Below are 25399 nucleotides of genomic sequence, written 5' to 3'. Positions count from 1 at the left end.
ACTTTCTTTTATTCGTCACCATTAAGATTACAAAGATATTTAAAGTACAAAAGTTCGTCTTTCGCATACTCGATGTTTTTATGTAAATCATTGCTCGAATTGTTCGATTAAACAATATTTAAGTTTCAGATAATGTCAAAGAAAATTTCAATTTGCATACATTTACGTAAATGATTTCATTCTATGTGATACCTCGAGTCAATTAACGTTAGATCAATATATGAGATTAAATAAATTATTTCGGCAATAAATAAACGTTATATATTTCGAGTATACGTTAACTTATATAAATAAATAATCTATATAGCTATCTATCAGTTATTCTAATGTACTTTGGTATTTACATAAAAGTATAGTTACGTCAGCAGTAATTTAATATAGTCAAATGTTATTTCATTTCTTTTATTTGTACGGAAGCAACTGGTATAGATAGATGTTCTACAGTTCCTATCCTCTTTCGATCGATACGAATGAACTTAAAACCGCTTAAAGCTCTGTTGTTTCAATTTTTTTTCCCAGAGGATTAACAGTTGTCATCGACCCTAGATACAAGGGTGATTTCCGATTGAAGTCAGTAGTAGCTTCTGTTACGGTTTCCGAGCTAAAAGGAAAGAACCAAGAAAAAAAAGGTAAAATATTGAAAAATCAAATACATTATTTAATTAATTATTTCACGTAAGAATAATATTCGAATGATTGAAAAAATGTTCACCTAGAAACTGAGGACACCCTTGGCTCGATATAATAAGGCTTATCTTCTGTCCTTTGTTCGGTATTCACTTCATTCATCATCTCTTCATTATTAAGAGCATTTTCATCTAAAGAATCTCTTTCTGATGTGTGACTGTAAGATTCGTCGCTCTTAAACCATTCGTTTTCGTATGCGTGCATCCAAATTGGATTAGAACCCTCCATACTGTGCTTGTTCGTATTAGGAACACGTCCTGGACCTCGAATAAATTCTGAATCCGATGTGCCTTTAAAAGATTATAGTTATTGATTAAATTTTTCACAAAAATAACGATCGTTCGAATTTCACGAAAAAATGTATAAAAATATAAATTTGTAAACGTATAAATAATTCGTACCAAATGATGATGCATTAGCTGCTTTAAGCTGTCTTTGAAAAGATGCTCTTTGAGAAAGACACAAAGCGATGCACAAAATGAGAAGAGCTCCGAGAAACAAAGTTAATGTTAAAAGCCAGAATGTTGTACCAGCTTGTTCGTATTGAACAATTGGTTGCGATTGAGCTGGCTGTGTATCCAGCACATTGAATTCTTTAAAAAGATTGTCCAATTTCTCGATATTTCGATCAACCAATTCTAATACTTCAGACACCTCGAGGATCGAATTATCGCGACGATTTACAAGGTGTAAGTATAAATCCGTTTTCGTTCGATCAACCGAACCATCATGATTCTCGTGAATTTTGTACTCGTCCACATTGACGATAGCACCGGTGACGTTACCCAAAGTTCTATGAATATAATATAAATTATTATATCTGTACTCCTACTATAATAATTTATTTGAAAATCATTATAATAATTACTGTCGAAATATTTCGATTTTATTCCGAATTTCAGGTGGATGCTGACGAAGAACAAATCGTACTCTTTGATCTTCTCGTAATAAATAAATAAATACTTTCGCTGTGTCCATTAATCCTTGTGAATCATTAGCCAAGACCTAAAAAAGATCAATACAATTATTAAGTATTTATTGTATTAATTAATTATTTATTGTCTTAACGAGCTTCTTAAATGTAATAGATGTTTAAAAAGTCTGAAAAAATATATACCGTAAAATCGAAGTAACCTTTCATCCCTCTCTGAGGATCAAAGTTCAGACTAACCGCGCCGGTGTGCTTGTGAACGAGAAATGGTTGAAGTTGAATGTCGTCCAAACCTTCGGTCAAAGTCATATGCATTTTTCCAACTTGATAATAAGAGACAACTCCATTATCTTCCGCGTCCAAATCAATAGCCTGTGAGTTCAACATATTATTATTTAATAATTATATATATATACGGATAAAATTATATTTATTTATATTCATTAATAATAATTATTATAATAATATTCACAATATTGTCATGATATTTTATAACGGCGTATATTATTTTATGGTAAATGCATGTATAATAACATTAATAATTGTTATTATAATTAAGTTGAAAATTTAATGATAATAATAATTTATAATATCGAACGCGATGTAGGAATAAATGAATATTATTCATTATATAATACCTTGACGTTCATAAACTGAGTTCCAAAGTCAGCTTCGGTAGTAACCCCTCCAGTGAATACTTTGTTTACAAATCTCGGCGGATTGTCGTTTATATCTCCGACCGTGACGATAACTTTCAACAGTGTATCATTAGTTTCGTCGAAGATAGTTTCGTTTGTCGGGACGGTCGAACAATCCTCGGTCGCTTTTATTATTAATGTGTGTTGTGTTTGTGTTTCTCTATCTAATGTCCTCGCAGTCTGAAACAACACATCAATTCGTTCGTTCGTTTATTTTACTAGTAAGTTACATATTACAATTTATTTCAAAATCTTTATTCTTACAGTAAGCTCGTGCTTATAAACGTCCAAAGTAAATGATCCATCGTCGTTACCACCGACTATAAAATAACAAACTTGCGTTGGTGGATCGTCGAGATCGTCGACTTCGTCTCTGTCGATAGTTTCAGGAAGCATCGCCATTTCCGATCTAGGCAATTGTTCTTCGGTGAAATTAACGTTAAAAACGTCGATCAAAAATTGAGGCTCGTAATCGTTTATATTGCGAACATAAATTATTAAATCCAAATCAGAGCTCAAGGGTGTCGGTATTCCTAAATCGTAAGCTTCGACTCGTATCTAGATAAAATAAACGTAAGATTTTATATCTTGCATATTATTAATATAATTCGTTTCCATATCAATTAACGAAATTTGTATCGTGAAAATATAACTAGTTCGATAATTTAAATGTTTATACATACTTCGTACAATCTTTGAAGTTCTCTGTCTAATGGAAGCTTTAAAGATATAACACCGGTTCTATCGTCTATATGAAAAGTTCTCCAATGTCCAGCAAGATCCTGTTTTAGACGAAAGTGAACGTCTCCGTTTGGACCAGTGTCGGCATCTTCCGCGACTATTTGAATTATTGGTGTGCCGACCGTCACGTTCTTAAAAATAAATGTTTAATAATTAGAAAATAATGTAAAATAGAACATTATTATATATAGAAAAGGAAAAACTAGATTTTTACTTCGGATACACGAATGGTCGTGTTATGTTGCGGGCTGATAAATATAGGCGGATTGTCATTGTAGTCTGTCACGCAAATATCTAAGATCGCTGTCTCCTTGTTACTTGGAACTCCGAGATCACGAGCTTCCAACTTCAACGAATAATTACCGAACTTTCCTCTCAAACTTCGGACAGCTTTAATCCGTGCCGTCCAATAATCCACTTGTTCGAGCATGAACAAACCTAACGTTGGAAAATTGTTTCAAAGTTAATATTTTATTAACTATCCTTTTGTATTAGATATCTTTAATTATTTCCTTGAATAAACTAACCCATCTCGTTGCCAGACAATATTCTAATAACGACACGTCCGTTGGGAGTCGTAGGATCATCAGCATCCTGTGCCTTTGCAACCACTATGGAATCTCGAATATCGTGAAATTCCGATATGCTGACACATTCCTGAGGTACCTCGATTTTCGGAGAATTATCGTTTACATCGATTACCGTAACTCTGCGGAGAGTCATCAGCATTATTAAAACAAAGATTATCGTCTATCAATTACATATATATAATAAATACAAAGGTAATAAATAATATATAACATATATATGTGTATATATATATGTATATGTGTATTGTAGATTTTACTAAGCTTCTATGGAATGCATATGTATAACTATTTATTATGAAATTAATTTCTCTAATTACAGAATTTAAAATAAGTCTAGTGTATATTTTAGATCCAAATGAATTTATTAGAGAAAATCTAATTGATAATTTATCGTATACTCCGATAACATACGGAATTTGTTTAAAAGCGTTTCTCGATTCCCCAGCTGTATAACCAAATTGATAATTATCCCAAGCCTCTATGACTAGAACATAATTATGCCTGGATTCCCAATCGAGTGTATCAGCAACCGTTACAGCTCCTGTTTCTGGATGAATGGCAAATTTACCCTAATAAATATGATAATTATTAGTTTTATTAAGAAAAAGAATATTTCTTGACTTATGCGATCGATATAATTTAAATATTCACCTGAGACGACATTCTATCTAGAAGATATGTAATTTTCCCATAATCGCCGCTATCAAGATCTCTTGCTTGAATTATAGCAATTTCTGTGCCAATTTTGGCGTTTTCCGCTGCAGTTATGTTACTAATTTCTGTGACAAAATATGGATTATTATCGTTTTCGTCGAGTACTTGAACGTACACTTCCGACAAGCTTGATCTAAGGAGATTATAGAAACATATATTTTAAGGTAACTTCGAAAATAATGACACGAACATTTTTATTGAAAAGCAGAAAGCAAATATTTTTTTTACCTAGGTGGTATTCCTGAATCAGTAGCTCGGACAGTAAGATTAAGCCAAGGATACAATTCCCGATCGATCTTATTTGCGACGACCATTTCACCAGTTTCCGGATCCAAATGTACAAGATCGGTTAATTCTTTTGGACTTTCTAAGGAATACGTGATACTACGATTTTTATCAGCGTCATCGGCAACAATGCTAGCTATATTAACACCATTTTTACTATTTTCTGTAACCGATCGTCTGTAAAATGGTCTTCGAAATTTTGGATTATTATCGTTTTCGTCTTCGATGATTATACTCAATACAGCTGAAATAAGCGTTTGCTATATTGTAAATTTGTATAGAAAACAATGTAATATCATAGAATGGTTTAATTAACAAACCAGACGCAGTTTGCAATCCTTTAACGGCAGCCAAATCTTCTACAACCAAACCGAGTCTTATCGTTTCAACTCGTTCCCTGTCCAAAAGTTTGACTACCCTTAGCAAACCATCGATCGCGTTTAATTCCAAGGTTGCCAAATAATCGTATTCTTGGATTTTGATCAAAGTTCCTTCCTCGTTTCGTGCCTCGGACGAATTGTGATCGACTCGATAACGTAAAATCGGTGCTATGTCCGGATCGTTAGCAACAACTCGATGTACGTAGGCTCCTACCTGACAGGACACATCAATATTACAAAATCTAAATGTTTCCTGATGGACAAGAAAAATTAATAAAATAATACAACAGATAAAACGTCAATTGAATTTTCGATCGTCATATATTATTTTGATCGAGATTCGATGATTCACTTACTTGCGTGTTTTCTCGAATAACAACAGTACCAGGGTCGATGAATAATGGAGGTTTATTATTGACATCAACGATAGTTATATTCACAAGAACCTCGGCAGTTCTTTGTATTTCCGTTCCACTGTCGATGGCCACTACGTTTAAACTATATCTCGTAGTTTTGGGTGACGTCAAATCGGGGTCTAAATTAGAACCAGATGCGACCCTAATCACACCGGTTTCGGGACCGATCACGAACTTATCACCGGCACCGTTTTGTATACGATAAACTATTTTGTTATTTGGCGAAGACAAGTCCTTGTCCCAAGCTCTCACCTATTTTTACGTGATCGCATTAAAGTTACGAATAGAATGATTTATGTTTAATATAATTTTTCTTTTAAATAATATATATATAAGATTTAAAAAAAGCAATGACTTGCCTGCAAGACGCTAGTTCCACCTTCTAAATCTTCCGGGATACTTCGTTTATATAATGTTCTTTCGAAAGAAGGTGGATTGTCATTAACGTCCTTGAGATAAATAATGACGGGTGCGTCGGAACTCAGACTTGGCGTTCCCATGTCTCTGGCTCTCACCGTTAATTTCAAATGCCTCACTGACGTTTCCATGTGACCTTGATTAATAGGTAGTGCTTCGAAGTCTAATGGATTGACCAAACTTATTATACCACGTTTCGGATCGATCGTAAAGTTCTTCGAAAACTCGCCGGACACCAAAGCATATATTATGTCGCTGTTCTTTGTACCTGCAGTAATACATGAGAAAAAAATTATTCGGTTAATTAATTCGATAATTAAGATTTCATTGACGATTAATGTTATTTTATTATTATCTTTACCATTTAAATCTATATCGAAAGCTTCAACGACCAATGGTGCTTCGAAGTGATCTTCATTTTCTAAAAGAACAGCCTCGTACTTGTTTTGTAAGAAAACTGGTGCATTGTCGTTTACATCATTGATATTGACGATCAGCTGAGCGGTATTACGATTACCCTTTCCAAGATCATCTCTAGCTTCAATTGTTAAGTAATGTCGAGAAACTAATTCTCGATCAAAACTCGGACCAGTTTGTTTAACAGTAATCACTCCGCTTATTGGATCTAATATCAAGCTATAATGAAATGATAGGATTTTATATTTAAATTAAATCATATTTTTCTTTTCTACTGTAAAAGATTTATAATATTTTTACTTACGCGTGTGCAATACTACCGCCTAAATTTGTGTATCTAATCCCACGTGATCCAAAAGTCCCACTGTCTTCGTCCAAAGCTTGAACCCATGCTACCGTACTACCAACCGGACAATTTTCTTCGATGGAGACTTCATAAATGTTTTTTGTAAATTCAGGATAATTGTCATTTTGATCCGTTATGAAAATTGTCACTGGTACAGCATTGTATTTAGGTTCATGCGATACGATCTCTTTGGCGATCAGAGTAAAATTGACCACTTGAATATATATTAAAATGACGATTTAAGTTAAACTTATTTATCGTTACATAAAATCGAATATTTATTATTAAATGTTTGATAAATTTATATTTGACATATATCGATGTTCAAAAATAATAATGAATTATTATGTAACAACCAATAACCCTTATTTTTACCTTATTTAGATTTAATTATAAAAATTTATATTCATTTCATACCTGATCTTTTCTCGAAATCAAGCTCGCTAGAATTCTTTACGCGAATTATAAACGGTACCTCGTTGATACCTCTCGAAGGTGTTACATCAAATATTCCATTACCTCCTTCAATGAACATTCGAAATGTACCATTTGTCCCCTAAAATAATATTTTTTTAATTAAAAAATAAATAAATAAATAAATAAATAGAAAATATTTTGTTGTATACATATAATTCTTTTTCTTCGTAATCGCAAGTTCTCCAACTTACCAAATCGTGATCATAGACTTCAGGTATAGCGTCACCAATAAAATTGACGGGTGTGTTTTGTGGAGAGTTCTCGTTTATCTCAGCTTGGTAATGCGAACTTCGGAAGGTTGGAGTTTCGTCGTTAACATCGGTCAAGATCACTGTTACCTCCGTCGATACGGACGGTGGTGGAATTATTCTTGATACTTCCTTAACAGTAATTTCCAAAACGAATGTACCTTCGATATTTTCCTCAGCTTCTCTATCGAGCTGAGCTCTTGTGAACACCAGACCGGAAGTAGCATCGATATCGAACAGGTATCTTGGTCCTTGAGTGATACTATAGGTAACTTTGTTGTTGATTCCTTTATCGCCATCAGCAGCTCGGACTACAGAATTAAAAAATTAATACACTCGTTTGCAATTTCTATATTATTACATTATTAATATATTATTCTTTTTTCTTTTTTGTAATATCTCGAATAAATCGATTAAATGTTGTTAACAATAAATTAATTGTATATTGGTTATCGGTATTATTAAGATCAAAAAGTAGATGCAATCTTTCTGGAAAGCTTTTTTATTCTTCCGCTACGGTCTACCGGAGCTAACCTTGTAAAACGGATGTGCCGATCCTGGCATTCTCGCTGATTCTAGCAACCGGTGTCATGGATATGAATTCGGGTGGTTGATCCTCGACGTCTTGTACCTTCACTAAAATAGCTGTTGTTCCTGTGTTTACCTGAAATAATTATTTATGTGTTTGTAAGAATTAAAGAAGAAGAAAAAAGAAGAAAATGAGTAAGTCGAATCGACAGAGTTGTAATTATAAATCTATTTCCTGTAATAATTTGCTTCTACCTGTTGCCTGATGGTACTTAAACACGAACACTAAACGTCGTCATAGCAAAATTATAGGGGTATTATATGCATGATATTAGATAAAATTCTAATTCTCATAGAGTAGGATCTTGAACCTACATTAATCTATTCGGGGACATTGACACACACGTGTAAGTTTAGAGTTTTAAGTTGTAGTATTTTTTTTTTTCTAATAACAAATCGCTTCTGACAAATTTAATAAGTTACTACTAACTTTTTCGTTAATCGCACGATCTACTGCCAATATTCTCAGTTGATATAAATATTTCCTCTCGTAATCCAGTCGACCAAGCAATCGCACGATTCCTTTCCCATTGACAGTCGATATCCCGAAAATATCGTTGTCTCCATCTAATTCTTGAAGGTAATAAACAACCTGTCCATGGGCACCTTCGTCTGCATCGGTTGCTTCGACAGTTGTTAATATACCTGGACCAGAATCTTCTCGTATTGTTAAAGATGTTGGATGAGGTCGAAAAATTGGCACATTATCGTTGATATCTTCCACCAATAGCAACAAACTTTGAGTGATAAAATTTCCTTCTCCTAACTTTCCATCCGTCAGAGTTAGCACCAAAGCGTATTCATCTCGAACCTGATCGACAATTTACAAGGTGTTTGTTAACGATTTTTTATGCTTTCTTTTTGTTTTCATCGATTTAAAGATCGATAACGATCGAAACGAACGCTTCTTCTGTACATAAATCGATTTTAAATTCGAGTTATCTCAGAGTCCATTCTCACGTCCCATCGAGTCCTTTAACAAGCTCAGATAATATACTTTCGATCGATTCAAACCTGGTAAAATCGGTCCACGAAGCATTCATGCGAGACGCGCAAATTATAGATCATTTTTCTTTCCCTTTGTAACCACCGCTAAGATATTTCTCCGAGTATCGTATCGTTCTTTACTCGATACTAATTTCATTCGAATAGTTTTCAAAGAAAATGTATAAAGAAGGAGATAGAAATCTGGAGGGATTATTTAAAAAAAATTTTTTTCGTTCTACACAGTTAAAATTGTTATTAGAATACTTTTTCTCTCTTTTTTTTGTTTTAAGGTAATGATCAATCATTTGAGAACAATTAGAGACAAATATATAAAGGTGATGTAGAACCATAAACTCACCTCTCTGTCCAGCAATTTATTGAGATATATATTAGCTTCGTTAAGACCGAAATTCTCAAGTCGAATTACATCGCTTCCAGGTTGATCCCTGACACCGAACGTCAGACTGTCACCGTCAGGATCGACGCCACGTAGTCTATAAATTAAGCTGCCTGCAACAGAAGTCATTTGGAACGAATTACGGAATGATGCGGGTCTTGATCGTTCACACGAGTAATTGAAATTCGTCGGAAACTAGAGACACTGTGCGATTTCGTGAAACCTTATTCCTACATCAAAACACGCCTATCTGTTATTTCGTGTATCTTCTTATTGAATCAAATACCGAATGAAATTAAATTTGGATCTTATTTAATTGACCCAATAAGTTGTTCGTCGTTTTGCAAATAGCACAAGAATAATATTTATTTAATTTTATACACAATGTTAAATAATAGTATTATTTGTAGATTTTTACTTAGATACGTTTTACTGGTCGACGACAGTATACTGTTACCGTTAAAATAGCTTCAACTTGATAGTACGTCAAATCAAATTGCAAGTTGACCTCGAAAGAGTTAATAACATTAATGTAAAATCTATTTAAGCGCGCGAGCGCGATACCTCTAACTATATATATGCTTCACTACGCATCAATGATTTAAAGATCACGAGAGAAACACAATACCCGGGAAGTATTGGGAGAAGAAAGGAAGCAGCACCGTTCAAAAAGACAATGCTCCAAATTAGTCAAGAAAAGTTTATGAAGCGTGACCAAACGTAAATATGTAGCAAGAGGAAAAGTCTAGGTAGTCGTTTAGAGCACGCGAGAACAAGTCGATCGAATCGAACGCATTTCTACGTACCGATTAGTGTTTCTGGACCCTCTTTCAATCTCAGAACAATTTCTGGCTGTCCGTCGATGAGAAAGCGTGGCGGATTGTTTCGAGCCGTGCAACTTTCCGAAACACATGCTAACAATAGAAATAATAGTATCGGCCAGTCTTCCTTGAATCTGCTTCTCTTATAAGATCGTATGAGCCAAGAAGACGAGCCAATTGTTTTCATCGTAGTCATCTTGTTAATCGAACGTCTCGTCTGATCCACATGGTCTTCTTCAACAATTTTCAACAATTTTTATCTATAACGCAAAAAATTATATTAAAATTGGTGAAATTTTATTTCGGACAAAAGCTTATCTTGATATTCGATAAATTCTACCTACACAATGGATCTAATAATTATCGCTGATTTAAATATCTTCGAAACTAGTTTATAATTTGTTTAAGATAATTTGAACCTATAAAAAAATATCTTCTTCAAATTTCTACCTCTTCTCTGCATTGTTTCGAAGATATTTAATAAGATAGTAAGCTTTTAGATATATATTTTCTATTAAAATTATGTCGTTAATACGGATAATATTAATACAGGAAAAATACTTATTTGAATGAAAAATTAGTACAAGTAAACGCTTTCTTCGCGCACGCCTTATTCTTACGCTCGTATAGTTGCACGCTTCTCTCATTGTCTTCGTCGTAGCTTAATTACTCGAAGATCTAACGACGAGTCAACGTGCTTTAGTGCGATTAGTCGACACGAGTTTCCTAGACTAGTCGGACTCCGTGCAAACTTCTCAGGATCCAGATTCCATAATTGGTTGCGAAGTGAAACACGTCCCAGAGAAGATGAAAGTCGCTCGAATATTTAGTTGTATGTTTGCATGATGATTAGAAGGGAACGTAACGGGGTCATCATCAGCAAATACATCTTAAAGTTTCACTAACGTTTTATGGGCGATTTAACCCTTGAAGAAAGAATTTGCACGCAGGTGCATGCTCCTACGATCAAGTATTTCAGAAAAAGTTTCATTTAATAGCCTGTGAAGAATTTTCTTTTCTTTTCCCTTTTTAACAGTCAAAATGACTTCAGCTAAGCCAATTCATATGCATGTACACTCTCATGTTTAATTAATATCATTCATTAATCATGAAAAATATATCCAATCGAATATGCAATAAAAGATTACACTTAGAGTTCATTTCAATTTTGATAAAAATTATTGTTTTTCCTCTTGAAATTCCTTATCACAGTTAGATCGTAATCAAGGAAGCGGAATTAGAATAACTATCTATTTTATTTTTTTACATGCCGTTTGATAAACGGCTTCGTGAACACAATAACTGCTTTCTCCTTGGTAAAGACGGTCATCGTGCAATGTCAAGATTTTCATTCCGACTGACCACGGGGACAATTAGAGACGAAGTGAAAGCCAGCCGGAAGAACCGACGCATTTCTCACGAGGATGTTACTCAGCCACGTAAACGTAATACACAAAGAAAAAGAATGTAAGACAAGTGTAGAAACGAGTTCGCTGACTTTACTTCAATGAGTACCGTCTTGTTGTATATTACATAATACGTAAGTACGTCATTTCCAATTTGATCGTAAGTCTTGTCTCGTTTCTCTTCATCTCATCTTTTTTTTTTTTTAATTTATAATTAATTACAAATTATTTCGAGGGTTACTCGAAAACAGGTTTATTTCGATAAACACGTCCTTTAGTTCCCCTCTGTTATCGTCGATGGTTGTCACGCTCGAGTAAACTTTTTCGATTTCAATAATAATTAACTTTCGGTCGGAACGCGAGAAAGTGAGTACTTGAAAAATACTAAGACAGGACAGTCTCGTAATAAAAAAAAAATATACTAACAGAAAAAAAACGAAAGTATTAAAAGCGAATTCGTGGATTAGACGAAAGTTTCCAAGTATAACGGTGAAATAAACTACATAATTTTCTAGAAATGGTACTCCAGTGGGACGAAATAATAGTCTGAACTTAACTAGTCTATTGTTATGTAAAACGTAGAAAACGAAGACTATTGAAGACATTAAAATACTATGGCGAAATGATCGGTCATTTTTTTTTCTTTTTTTATAAAAATTACATTTATATTTCTTTCCTGAATACTTTTTAACATCGGCTGATTATACTCTATCATTTTTTTTCCATGAAAACAACGTACATAAATGCACGTAAAGATAAATTCAAGTTATATTTAATTTGATTATACTTATTAGAAAAAAAAAAAAGAGAGAAAAAAAGTATATAAGTGAAGTACAGAAGAAGCGTTGATAATGTCGGTACGGATAATTGAATTTTATGGAATCAAAGGGCGTGAATAAGGCCGTTGAACCACGGTCACGACGTTCATTAAGTTTCTCGTTCCTCGGCTTCCTCGGTACTTATTCCTTCGGGTTCTTTGTAAAGGCGAGCATATCCGGCCGTGGTCACTCGTCTGCAAGGCCGATGCCAGGAAACGAGAGATAACTATGCGAGATTACGAAACGCCTTCGATTCCATCCCAAAGACCCCAAAGGGATATCAAGATTCTTGAACGAAGCCGCGACCAGGATACACGACTATGTTCGCCCTGATGATTTATACTCCCGCGCATTCTCACGTTTTTAATTGTAAACATTTATTTGTTCGACGTGTTGAGAAACGTTCAATTATATTTTAACTCGAGATCTTTGTATGATTTTATAGTTACAGTATTATAGTTACCAAGGAAGATACTTGTGAAATACTTGTTCTTATTTACGAGAGCTTATGTACTTTCGCAATGTATTCATCGTATAAATTCATTTTAAATATGTGCATCTACGTTGTGTAACCAAATTTAAGGCACGCAGAAAAATAGGAATTAGGAAAAATCTAAGGAAATAAATATGAGTTAATCTAAAACTCATTGAACCTATTGAAACTATAATTATGACAATAATAATAATAATAATGATAGTGTGATAAAGGTGATAATTACGATCATTATTATAGCAGTAGTAGCATTAGTAATAACGATAGAAGTAGCAGCGGAGTGAAACGTAACAACGCGTTAATTTTTATTTACAACATAGTAGAGAATAAATAAATTAATTAATAATGTATAAAAACTGTAAGCGAGAATCTCACTATCCGACAAGGAATTAGAAATTAAAGAATATTTTCAAAATATTATGAAAAAATTAAAACAAAGAAAAAATAATGATTTCGAGGATGAAGTTAACGTAAAATTAAGGAATTACATTTGTTTGGAAATCGACGAAGCGAAGAAGAGGATGTTCGTCAGTATGCCCCCTTTTGGACGATTCGACACTAAAACAACACTCCTGAACATAACGAGTGCGTGTTCCTCTTGCTAACGGAGTGTGTCGGCCACGCTCTTGACTTTTAAGACTCCGCTAAATGTGGAGGCCACGCAGTCTGCTTGCCACGCGCAGAAAACGGTCTTGCTCCTTAATCGTACGCAAATTCTCGCGAGATCATACAGCGTGCAAAACAAGAGCATTCGAGAACTCTAAAAACATAAGATCGAATAAAAACAAGAAAGGTAACGTGTACGTTTATGGAGAAAAAAAAGACGTGGTTACGATTTTAAAGCTAACAATAGCTCGTTGTTCTCACATTTTTCTTGTTCAAATAAAAAAATAAAAAAATTCTATAGAAATATTTTTTCTTGAAACATCTTAAACATTTAGAATGTTCAGTTCGACGTTCAGCAACGAAGTGTTCGAAAAATTTCTTCAACATTCGCGTGTTCTCATGAGCCTTTGCGGAATACAAACTTCTTTCCAAACTATTACCACGAAAGCTATGAGGAAGAGCATAAGATTCATATCGAACTTCTCTTTCGAAATGGGCTTGACTTTCGGTTACTCGAATCGGTTGATCGATAAAATCACCTTTCAAGGGGACGACCTGATTTCAAAGAAATAATAGCAATTTCACAAATGATAAAAACAACGTTGGAAACAATAATGGAAAAACAATGGAAGAAATTACAATGGAAGCGATCAAGATTCTTTTTAACGAGACTCCAAGAGAAATAAAACAGTATCTCCTTTCTTAATGTACAAAGATTACAATAGTATTAACAAATTTTTCAACTTTATTAAATTCCTAGAATGAAAAGATTTATTATTATTGTAAATGCAATAAATAGTATAAAAGAATAATAATAAGTTTCGTTGGTTCGATGGATATTTAAAATAATTCAGTATGAAAAAACAAACAAAATTATAGAATAATAGAGAAGTCTTTTTCTTTTCTTTAAATTTATCGATTCGATTTGACAATAGATAGTTGGATGTAAGCTCGTATTTCAAAGAGGTGTATATCCCGAGACGAGTGACGTCATTTCCTACACCTGCCATGCATGCTTCCGAATGATAAAGCCATGCGGGGTATCGACACACCCCATAATACCGTCTGTTACCCAGCCAACCCCATAAAGGATATTCGTCGCGTGACGGTCCCTTCTCCGCGTTTGTTTTCTTTCGCATGTGCACGTGTATACGTGTGACAGTGGTCTATCGACGCATGCTCGGCAGGTGTAACACAACGGCCGTGATATCGATGCATACGTAGGTACTTGTTTAATGCACCTTCTTATATTACACCGTCTATCCGTGCAATAACTATAGCATAAAACTATACGATTAAATTTCGATATCGAGCTGACATCGAGTAAAGTTGTTTGAGTTCTTTTTATTCTTTCTCTCTACCACTTTTCTTTCTACTTAATAATGCAATAGCATCCTGTGGTTTAATCAACCAACTTATTATTTCTATTATTTTTAACTACGGATTTATAATAGTTATAATTCATAAACAGACGAATAAGAGATCGAATTACAGGAAACACCTTGCACGTGCATGTGTGTACGTGCGTGTTTGTTTACATACATTCGTTTTATTATATTCCTATATTTTTTAATACTTCTTTTTCTTCTTATTCATTAAAAAATTCAAACCATATACCTAGTCGTATTTCGCATTACCGCAACGAGAGATAAACGCGTAACGAGATAATTGAATTTTTACAGGTCGGTAAACAACTTCCGTAATTAATTAAATTTGGTGATATTTCAATCTTGTAAATTGTATAAAATAGAATTCGCTTATTTCGATATAAAATCCTTATTCAACATTTTTTAAATTGGTTAGCGAGAAATAGGTTTTATTTGCAAGCCACAGTTATTCTTTCGTTTTGACTGGCCTACCACCGTCAAGAAACGATAGCACTGAAACGTAAGACGATAGCAGCTGGTAATCGAGAATCACGATCGATCCGAATGAGAGAATCTTCTATGACACGGATGAACGCATATTCAGACCGGAAAATTGTTTATCGATGTTGTCTCAATTTTAATTGTATAATCGATCCTTAAGGAAGTGTTTCCTTTCCTCTATTTGATATTTTTATAATATAACTTCTTGCTCGAACAAACATGTGGGCTGCGTGACTTCTAGCATCGTATTTATTCCACGAAGGAGTCATCTCTTCGCAGAAGAAAGTCGAGCAACTTGGCTAATGTGTTTCAAATGTCAGATTTAATCTCGATAGATTATTATCGCTGGAGATTTTGTAATTTCTCAAGAAATGACTTTATCGGTTTATTTCGTTCGATCGTAAGTCGAAAAGTTTCATTCGTATTTTGTCTTTTATTTTATTTTATTTTATTTTTAACGGTTAGTCCAAAAAGAATTGAGGTACAAAAATTTTTCTAACCTTTGTTGGAAGCTTAAGAATCAAGCGGAAATTGCGAACGTTCGAAGAAAGCGATGCACACCATCGCGCCACCGAAGAAATACGATTTCGCAAGAATATTACGTCCATACATTTCCCTAAGAAAGAATCGTTATTATCGTCCTTATAATTTAACTTTCGTAGTTGCATAAGAACAACGATTTCCAGTTAATAATTAATGATGGTAGACATCGAAAAAAATGTGGGACAGTACCAATGTTCGCACTAGTCACGCATCGATGTTTGCGACGCGTAAGATTATCGTATAAAAATTAATTACCGTTTCGTAATCATTGAAAATTGTTAAGCATAGGTAGAGTGAGAATCATGCAATAACATGCTGTTTGTTGATAGGCTACAATTTTCTGATCGTCTTTCTTTATTTCGTTTCAACTTATATATACATATATGTACATACAATGCATACGTTGGTACAGATTGAAACAAGTTAAAGATCTCGTTCGTAAGAATCGTGAAATAATTAAAAAACGATAATCGCAGTGAGGTCAATGGGAAATCTATAAGAGGTGACGAAAGTATTAATTACGTGTCTCGCGTTAGTGAGAATTTCCATCTATAAAATTTGTACGGACGTAGTATGTAGGTACGTGCATGTCTATCAATGTCGCATGATTCAAAACTCCCTGTCCACATTGCCATATTGCAGAAATTCGAATCACGCGAACGTAATACACGATGATATTATATCGAGTAACTTACTATTCTTTATCGAAGTTTAGATCCCAGTTTCATCGTCCTCGATTTTCAAAAAGTATATTGTACCTTCGTCCTCCTTCTTATAATAGCCCGAAACTTTTATCCGTTGTTCGCTAATGTACTTTCATACTTTTCTCCGGCTCGTCAAAAAAACTCGTACATACGTCTCGAGCATTCTCCCGACGCGGCGGACGCGTCGCTATTCAAACCATTGCGAGCGCGCCAAAATCGTACTGTTCAGTGTCCCTCTTAAACTATCTATAAAATTTGTAATACTCGTTCATTTACATTCGTATAAGACGTATTAATAATTGCCAAAAAATTATCACTAGCGATACCGTGATAAAGAAAAGTAAAAAATTGCAAATGAAATCAATGAATACAAATTTAATAAAAATTGGATACTAAAAAGATCTATTCCTTTTTTCTTTCATCGAATTGAAACTACATTTCTATGTAACAAATTTTTCTTTAAAAACCGTGAAAATCGAAGTTTCTCTCGAAGTTTCTCTCGATCGTTGATAAAGATCTGATCGACGTCTCCCAATAAGAAAAAAAAAACAAAAGAAAACAAAAAAAATAAAGAAAAAAGGACAAGATAAAGAAAAAGTGAGAGGGAAAGCAGAAGACGTCCGATGCTCACCTGTTCGGGCGAGCTCGCGTTGTTAAACTGAAAGTCGAAACGATGACGGCGCGCGAATTCTCCGTGCGGAGAGTGAGGATCGTAGTCGGCTGCCATTCGCGTTCGTTCTACGCCGTGAGCACTGACCGTACACGGAACACCACAAAATGTACGGTTGTTACGAGTTAAATTCAGCCCGGCGTGCTCCCCGAGGCGTGGAAGGAGGGAGACTCCCCCCTTCGAAACACCTCCGGTCACCTGTGCTGCCCCGCCGACCGTGGAAGAAGTTTTATACTTGTGGGAAATGAGAGGGTGGGGGGAAAATGCATTCAGAAGAAATACGTTGAGGAACTAACTCGATGATTTTTCTAATTTCTTCGTCAAACGTTGAAGGCTAACTTGAAAGAAATGTCGACTTAACAAGATGACTTGCTGTTTATTTACAAAAATAATCTTTCATCATCTTTTTTTATTTTTGAAAAAGAAACCCTTTAAAATCTTAATTAGTATAATTCAGAATTTTTTTTTTTAGGTTTTTGTTTATTTTTTACTCAGATACAATTAAAATGGAAATAAATTCGAATATATACTACGCAAACGTAAATTACTTTATTTGAAGTAATAAGTTTTAATTAGAATCGGCGATCAATACTTTTGTTAACTGATTCTGCTGAAAACAAGGGTTATATCTAGATCATGATTCTCTTTAACTGACTCAAAGGATTACATACGGGTGACTCAACTGATTATGAATTTAATTCTAAAGAAATATACAAACTTACGATATTCTATCCGCACTGGTGTATCGCGTTGCATTTTCGTTGGAAGTATTTTTCTTCGTGCAAGTGGGAACGGTCTACGGTACTGGCTGCTATTCCAAGTAAGAGTAGATGTTATCTTGTATTCATAAGGCTCATTATAGACGCGTCTTATTACAAGGATGTAACATTTGCTTGAGACTTGAAGATTAGTTTTATACATTGCAAACATTTTATATTACACTATTCTTCAGTGGATATCGTATATTTTTATGTCATATTTAGGACATATTAGAAGGAATTTATTGGAGAAAATTATTAAAAAATTTTTTTTTTAAATTTCAAAATCATGATCTATCGATCAACAAGATCTTGAGTGCCATCTAGTGAAAAAATGATAAAACTATTGTAGAAAAATGCCGCCTGATGATAGACAACCCTTTTTACGTGAAGTGTAAGAAAAATTTTTATATTTAACACATGTAATTTTGAAAAGAGAGATCAGGAAAATGAACTTATAAGTCCTAAGCTCATCACATCGAAATTATTGAAACATATGTTTACAATTTATCTACCCAAGATTTTATCCTATGTGAAAGTTTCTTTTTCTTACCGATTGAGCCAGCAGAAAATTGGTTCCAAAGTTCCTCAAATATCGCGCTACGGTCGACAGATCGATTATTAAGTAGAATCGAGCGATATAAATATTAAACGAAATTTAAAACTAATTATCACCTTTTATTCGAATTTGTGTTAGCGATAGACATGAAAATATTATGAAATATAAGATATAAAAATATTACGAATATATTACAGACTTCTGTAAATAATAAAAATAGTAGTACATTTAACAAAAACATAAAAGAAATCATACGTCAGATTATATTTCTCTTAAGACAAATTACTTGATTTGTTAATTATATAAATTAATTTATTCATATTTAAGCTTATACATAAAGCTAAAACTTATTTAAGCAGCCATTAGCTTGATATTGTTTACAATGAAATGCATATTATAAAAAAAATGATATGCATTACATCGAAAGTAATATCGTGTATCCAGGTCTCACCACGTGGAGGTTGCCGCTTCTAGAGACCCATAGATTAACAGTGACTCTACTCTTTTATATTATTACTAATATTTAAAAACCAAAATAAAATTGAAGTTGCGTGATGACATGCCATTTGGTGAGAATTTAGGTCTCAACGCTAACCGCAGACGTTTGAAGCTTGGCTGATCATGAAAGCCCAACACCCAACACCGGAAGATACAGTCACCACTATTAAACACGAGTGATCGTGCTTTCGCGATTCTGCAAATTACATCGGAGGCCTCGATTAGACTTAATTGCGCCCGCGAACGTTTATACGAGTACCCGTTCACATTCACGCGAGTGTTCTAACCATCGTATTCGCATGGGATAAAGGATTCTAGAAACTCCCGTTTAAAAATCTGAATCGATGTGAGATCGCAACTTCTACAACGATGAATGAATTTAACCTAGAAAAGAGTTCCTAAAAAGATCTAATCTAGAAGAGAGTTTACTAAAAAGATTCTACCTAAAAGAAGAAAAAAAGAAAAAACCTACCCAACTCTTTTTAATAAAGGTCTACCCAACTGTAAAGTCCTTTTACGAAGAAAAACTTGATAACGAAGAGTGGGCATCTTAAGAAAAGATCGGCCCACTCAAACAACGTTAAATTTCTTAAAAGGAGCTCGATTTTTCCTTACTAAAAAAAAGTGACCGAGCGAATTAAGTGGAGTTGAGCACATACAGAAATACGAAAGACCGAAAAGTATAAGTTTAGCTTACTAACATTAATAATATTAAGCTGATTGTTAATTTACGTGTGAAAGGGATATAATTTAACTGCAAGCTTATATATACGATAAGCGCATAGTGAGGACATTATTCCCTTGTTGCACTTGTAATTCATATTTTGATTATATCTTTTACTGTAATCAAACACGGTTTGAACAAAAGATGCAAAACTGCTTTAAAAGAATCACAATGTAACGATAATTTTACTTGTGTATAATTATTCTTTTAAAATCAAAGCTAATAGCAATCGTTTTTTTATTAACCGAGAAACTTTTTGACATGATTCTTTCCAAAGAAAATAAAGTTTTTTCAAATATTCGAAAAAAGTCATCTCCTCGTTTGAATCTCAATCTTTAAAATAAAATTCCATTCATTAAAATCCGTAAAGAATTACACCTGGTTTATTACTGGTATAAATCATTACAAAAACGAAGGTGATGAACATCATTAATGCATTATTTACACGTGGGTAATTAAATATTTTACATTTCGTAATAAATCTAAATGATTAACTTTCTTGTCATTCTTTTTTATATTTTATTTTTTTTATATTTATTTTTATATGAGAACACATATCTATGCAATAATAAAATTTCTTTGAGCGAGTTCAAAAATAATTCCAATGAATTAAATATTCAATACAAAGTAATTAAAAAGTAATCCTTTGTATATGCTGTGCTATGGCCCTGTTTTTTTACAAATTAATTTGGTAATTCAAGAAATATATCTCTATGTAAAAAAATTAAAAGGATTTTCATTAAATCACGATTTAGTAGTATATTTTATACTCTGTATATGAAATACGAAATCTAGTCGAAAATTTGTAATATCTTGTAACACGTAAAAACTCGAGATATTTATCTATGGTACACTTGCGTTTCTTTGCAATGGCACGTAGAAAGGCACATATCTTTTTCGAAAAAATTTTCATTGAAATCCTTTCGACGATATGCTTAGAATTTGATACGAACACGTGTACGTAGCGAAGGATGAACACGAGCTATCGTTTAAACTTTTTCACCGGTTTAAAACATGCGATTCGCGTAGGTCTGGTTGCAATTAAAAATGCGGAGAAGAATGAAAGAGAAAGAGAAAGAGAAAGAGCGAGAGAGAGAAGGATACTACGAAACGTACAAAATTGCCCAGCAACGATGTATATTAGATTCATGTGACTTGCAAAAGAACTCACAGAGACCTCTTCTCGCAATTTAAATGTGCGCGCGTGGTTTTACGAAGCAACATACCTATCCTGCTGCCAGCAGATATTTCGCTCGAGCCGAGGCTTTTTAATTTTCCAAGCAAAAACGACGACGCGCAAGTAGTTTCGAGGGGGTCTTGAAAATATTAGAAATGCGATGACGTGTGTACGAAGAGACGGGTGATGAAAGAAAAAGAAAAAGAGAAAAAGGAAGAAGAAAAAGAATCATCCTGAAAGTCGAATAGAAATTCGTAACCCAGATTCCATGAAATTCTCTAAGGAAAAAAAAAAAAGAAAAAGAAATGAGAAATATTCCGCTTCGAAATAAGATACATATTGAAATCGTAAGTTCCTCGATTCCAGTTTTGTAAAATTTAAATATATGTAGATAACGAAAGAAAAATATCTTCTTGTTTTAGAATGTAATGGGAGAAAAAAATAGACGATTCCAATACGACTGTCCCTCGGAAAGTATTTTTCTTTTTCTTTTTTGTTTGTTTTTTTGATTTTTGTTCTCTTCTTTTCTTTTCTCTTTTACTCGACAATTAATTTCACTAGGTTCGAGTTACCGTCGTTGAGTCGATGCGAGGCTCACGCCGAAGAGTTACCATTAATTATCTCGAGTCTCGATATTTCTCTCGAAGTAGGATCGTAAAGCGATCCGTAGTTAGAAATACGGCATCGCGAATCTAACGGAACAAGCACTATTCTACAAGAGGACGAGCGCTGAAAGGATAGGCGAATGAAATAAAAGGAAGGTAGGTAGATACCACCGGGACGAGTTCGAACGTGTCATTGAGTCAAAAAGAGGAAGATAAAGAGGAAAGGAAGCTGATCGAGATAAGAGAGAGAGAGAGAGAGAGAGAGAGAGAGAGAGAGAGAGAAGAAAAGTAAGTAAAAAGAAAAAAAATAATGAATAGTGAACATCTCAACGTGATTCGATCGAGAGAGAAGTCGATCGTCGTTGTCGTCGTTGTCGTCTTGGAGACAACGTAAAATGGCAAAGTTTCTTCTCGAGTTTCGCGGCGTTGATTTACGAGGAAACGTATCGCGACTAAAAGTCTTCGAAGCACCGATCTCTGAGCACCGTCCATTAGACTCCACTTACGGAACGTGGTCACGCTCGTACCGTGAATCCAACTACGGAAGGGTATGCAAGAAGAGCGAAGATATTTAATCGAACGAACTTGTTTCGTACCAAATTCTTCGGAGATTTCTCATCTTCCACGATTATAGATAAATATATATGTATTAATATATCTACATCGTCGTTTTTTTTTCCAATCTTATATGCCGCTCGCTAACTGATAATAAAAAAAACGATCTCTGATCTTTACTAATTTAATCGACGTTATAATTGAATCATTGATTTTTAAAGAAACGATTATATCGAAACGTTGGATAACGTTGTTGTAATATATCTTTATTAATTCAATATTAATTCAATCAAGTTAAATAATTGACCGATGAGATCCAGTATATTTTTATTTAAGAATTCTTGAATATATTACATCATCCTTTCGTTTGACGAAGAAAGGTCAATGTATGGGTATATCGCGGTTATAAAAGTGAAAACATCAGTGCGGTGCATTAATTTCCCTTTCTCTTACCACGATCCGGTCCCTTCTCTTATCCTCCGAAAGGAAGTACATAAGTACGCTACATACCTTGACCAGAAGGGAAACTCGTAATTTCGTCGTCTGGACCAAAGCGAAATTACAAGATCCTCCGATCTTCTTTCGTAACTCGCAACCCAGAGTAAAGATGAGAAAAAAGGCAAGAGAAACCATAAAGAAAAAATAAAATAAATCAAAAGGAATAAAAACGAATAAAAAGAAAAAAGGAACGAACGAAAGAACAAACAAACAAACAAACAAACAAAATGAAAGCAAGATCTCTTCGAAGGAATGCACGTGAAGTAGCTACGAAAATCTTAATACCCGGCGTTGAGTTATGTCTGGCGAGATACATCGGGCATCTCTCTATCTCTCTCGATTCGCTGATCGAGCCGTCCTTAAATCTGTCATTCTTTCGACGTACGACGGGACAAGTAGGAGCCCGTGGATGGATCCCAGTGGAAGAAGAAACAGAGGAAGAAGAAGAAGAAGCAGAAGACGAAGAAGAAGAAGAAGCAGAATACGAAGAAGAAGGTCTCAAAGAAAGAAGAAGGAAAAAAGAGAAGGAGAGAGAGACAGAAGAAAGAGAGAAAAAGAAGAAGAAAAACCAAGACCAGAAAGAGACAAGAGAACGAAAGAGGAACCTTTGGTGGTGGGAGGAGATTGAACGGGGTTAGTGGTGGGAGGAGGGTGGGGGAGGGAATAAAAAGGAACATTGCACGTCTTTTCTTCCAATGCATAAGCGTGCCTTGGTACAGGCATTAACCTCCCCCCTGTCCTTCTCTTTCACTATCTATCTTTCTCTCTTTGTCTCTCTTTCTCTCTCACTTTATTTCTCTATATTTCTCTTTCTCTGTCCTTCCTCTTCAGCGTGACTATAGTCACCGGATTCTCTTTTAGGGAGCGTGCTAAGGCTGCCAGATGAAAGTATATAACCGGTTCGCAGCTGCAGCCAGACCAGAGACTGGTCATCGGCACAACCGGCGAGAGCACAGGATCCAACACACGCGACAGACCGCACATATACACATACACATGACATGGCACATACTACGTGGCGCCAGGGGCGGATTCACCGGCTTCGACTTCACCTTCCACTACTGCTCTCTACTACCGGATAGTAGTCCATGCACAAAAAAGGAAGGATTAACGGAGCTCTTTGCCAGATTGCTCTGTTATCGCTTGAAAGAGAGAGAGAGAGAGAAAGAGAGAGAGAGGTGCTTCTTCCCTTCAGCTTCTTTTTCTTTCTTCATCTTTCCTACTCTGCCTACATTGGTACTGTGGCGAGCCAACAAATTTGTGCTAAGGATACGTGTGTCTTTGTAACATTATCATTTTGAAAAATCATGCTTCGTTAATTGTCGGATTTATACTAGGATTAGAATGTTTCGTTGTTAGATAAACGTTCAGTTTAGTTAGATCAGGGCTCAGTAGTCAGTTCTTAAAGTAGTGAAAGTATAAAATGATTGGAATACCGACCTCTGCAAGGATGCATATTTCTACCGTTATTATACAGCAATAAAAATATATATGTATATATATAATATATATACTACCTTTTATATATATATACAAGGTAGTAAGCTCGTTAACCAGCTTTATTTGCCGTAAATTTTGATAGGAAGTAACGGATAGATGTTAGACGGTTATCCTTTACATTAGCGTTCTATATCGCGAATATAATCGAGCGTAACCACGATTCGTGCTTGTTACGTTTAATACTTGACGTTGATTAGCTTACGTATAACTCTCTTTCTTCCTCTCTCTCTTTTTTACTCTCTTTAAAATGGGATAGAAAAAGAAAATTAGAAAATTTCAAGAATAATGCAATAACATTTTACTTACGAAAATGTTAAATATAAAGTTATTAGTTGGTCCGATCGAGAAATCATTTCTTGATCCATCGAACACGATACGCTTACGGTTGTCTTCCTTTAAAGTCCGAAGAAATAAATTAGCGGATTCGCTTAATATTTCCTGATATCGTCGGATTAAGTGTTCTCGAGTTCAGTGGCCACTGAAATTTCATAGAAATAATCTCTTCATCGCGCATAAGCATTTAACGAGTTCGTTAACTCGAAGTCATATCTCCTCTCGAAGGGATCCTCGTCAGCGAGGAATGAGGAACGCTTCGCATTGCGGTATACATCGACCGAGTAATCTGCTTATCGCTGTGCTTGTTGCGAAAGAGAGAGAGAGAGAGAGAGAGAGAGAGAGAGAGAGAGAGAGAGAGAGAGAAAGAGAGACAAAATATCGAGAAAAGATAGAAAAAGGAGAGAAAGAAACAGAAAGAGAAAGACTATTTTAAAATGCGTCCCTGTTGAAAAGGAGCAAGCAGGAACGATTACTATGGACGTTCACGGGCTCCCGGTAAAGAAAATTTTAGGGTATCTTAATATGCTCCTCACGTTAGGCAGATATTAAATGATAAAAGTTTCCTTCGAAGTTTATGATTGAGTTTTAAGAAGTAGAACGCCGTTGACACATTTTCGAAATGAATCGCTCGGGCAACGAGCGATTAGTTTCTTTATTATTTTTTTCATACATTCGACTACAGTTAATTCTCTTAATAACATTGATAAGACTTAAAAAAAGAAAAAGAAAGAATGAAAAAAGAGAAAAAATAAGTAATATTATTCGATCCGTTTCACTTCACAATCTTGTTATTACCATATACCCGGATATATTCTTTTTATAACGATACGTTTACGTAACGTTCATACTTTAACCGAGATTATGCGTTCCAGCATACAAGAATTTTTACGATAGATCGACCGGAGATACCAACGAGGTGTCGCCTAGTATACTAACGGATA

General features: G+C 34.5%; 1 protein-coding gene across 2 annotated transcripts; it reads right to left on the bottom strand.

The window, feature by feature from the left end:
* On the bottom strand, window positions 1-17424 carry LOC127061352 (cadherin-23). 2 transcript variants are annotated; one of them, XM_050988063.1, is made up of 26 exons: window positions 17210-17424; window positions 16570-16824; window positions 10126-10400; window positions 9281-9432; window positions 8366-8746; window positions 7882-8011; window positions 7291-7658; window positions 7040-7178; window positions 6581-6836; window positions 6221-6495; window positions 5802-6127; window positions 5383-5694; window positions 4967-5279; window positions 4590-4890; window positions 4299-4494; window positions 4059-4216; window positions 3585-3766; window positions 3272-3495; window positions 3000-3188; window positions 2581-2874; window positions 2257-2496; window positions 1805-1990; window positions 1556-1692; window positions 1089-1480; window positions 713-977; window positions 1-601 (listed from the first exon to the last, which is right to left on the bottom strand). In XM_050988063.1, the coding sequence occupies exons 3-26, from the start codon at window positions 10334-10336 to the stop codon at window positions 487-489; spliced, it is 5742 nt and encodes a 1913-aa protein (XP_050844020.1). In that variant the 5' UTR covers window positions 10337-10400; window positions 16570-16824; window positions 17210-17424; the 3' UTR covers window positions 1-486. The 2 variants fall into 2 exon arrangements, with proteins under 2 accessions (XP_050844020.1, XP_050844021.1); XM_050988064.1 differs by having other exon boundaries at window positions 4967-5240.
* Between the last annotated feature and the right edge of the window lie 7975 nt (window positions 17425-25399).

The sequence above is a fragment of the Vespula vulgaris genome, chromosome 2 (assembly GCF_905475345.1).
Source record: "Vespula vulgaris chromosome 2, iyVesVulg1.1, whole genome shotgun sequence".
In the NCBI taxonomy this organism is placed as follows: domain Eukaryota; kingdom Metazoa; phylum Arthropoda; class Insecta; order Hymenoptera; family Vespidae; genus Vespula; species Vespula vulgaris.
Note: the sequence above shows the minus strand (reverse complement) of the source record. Positions and strands in the feature narration are given on the sequence as shown.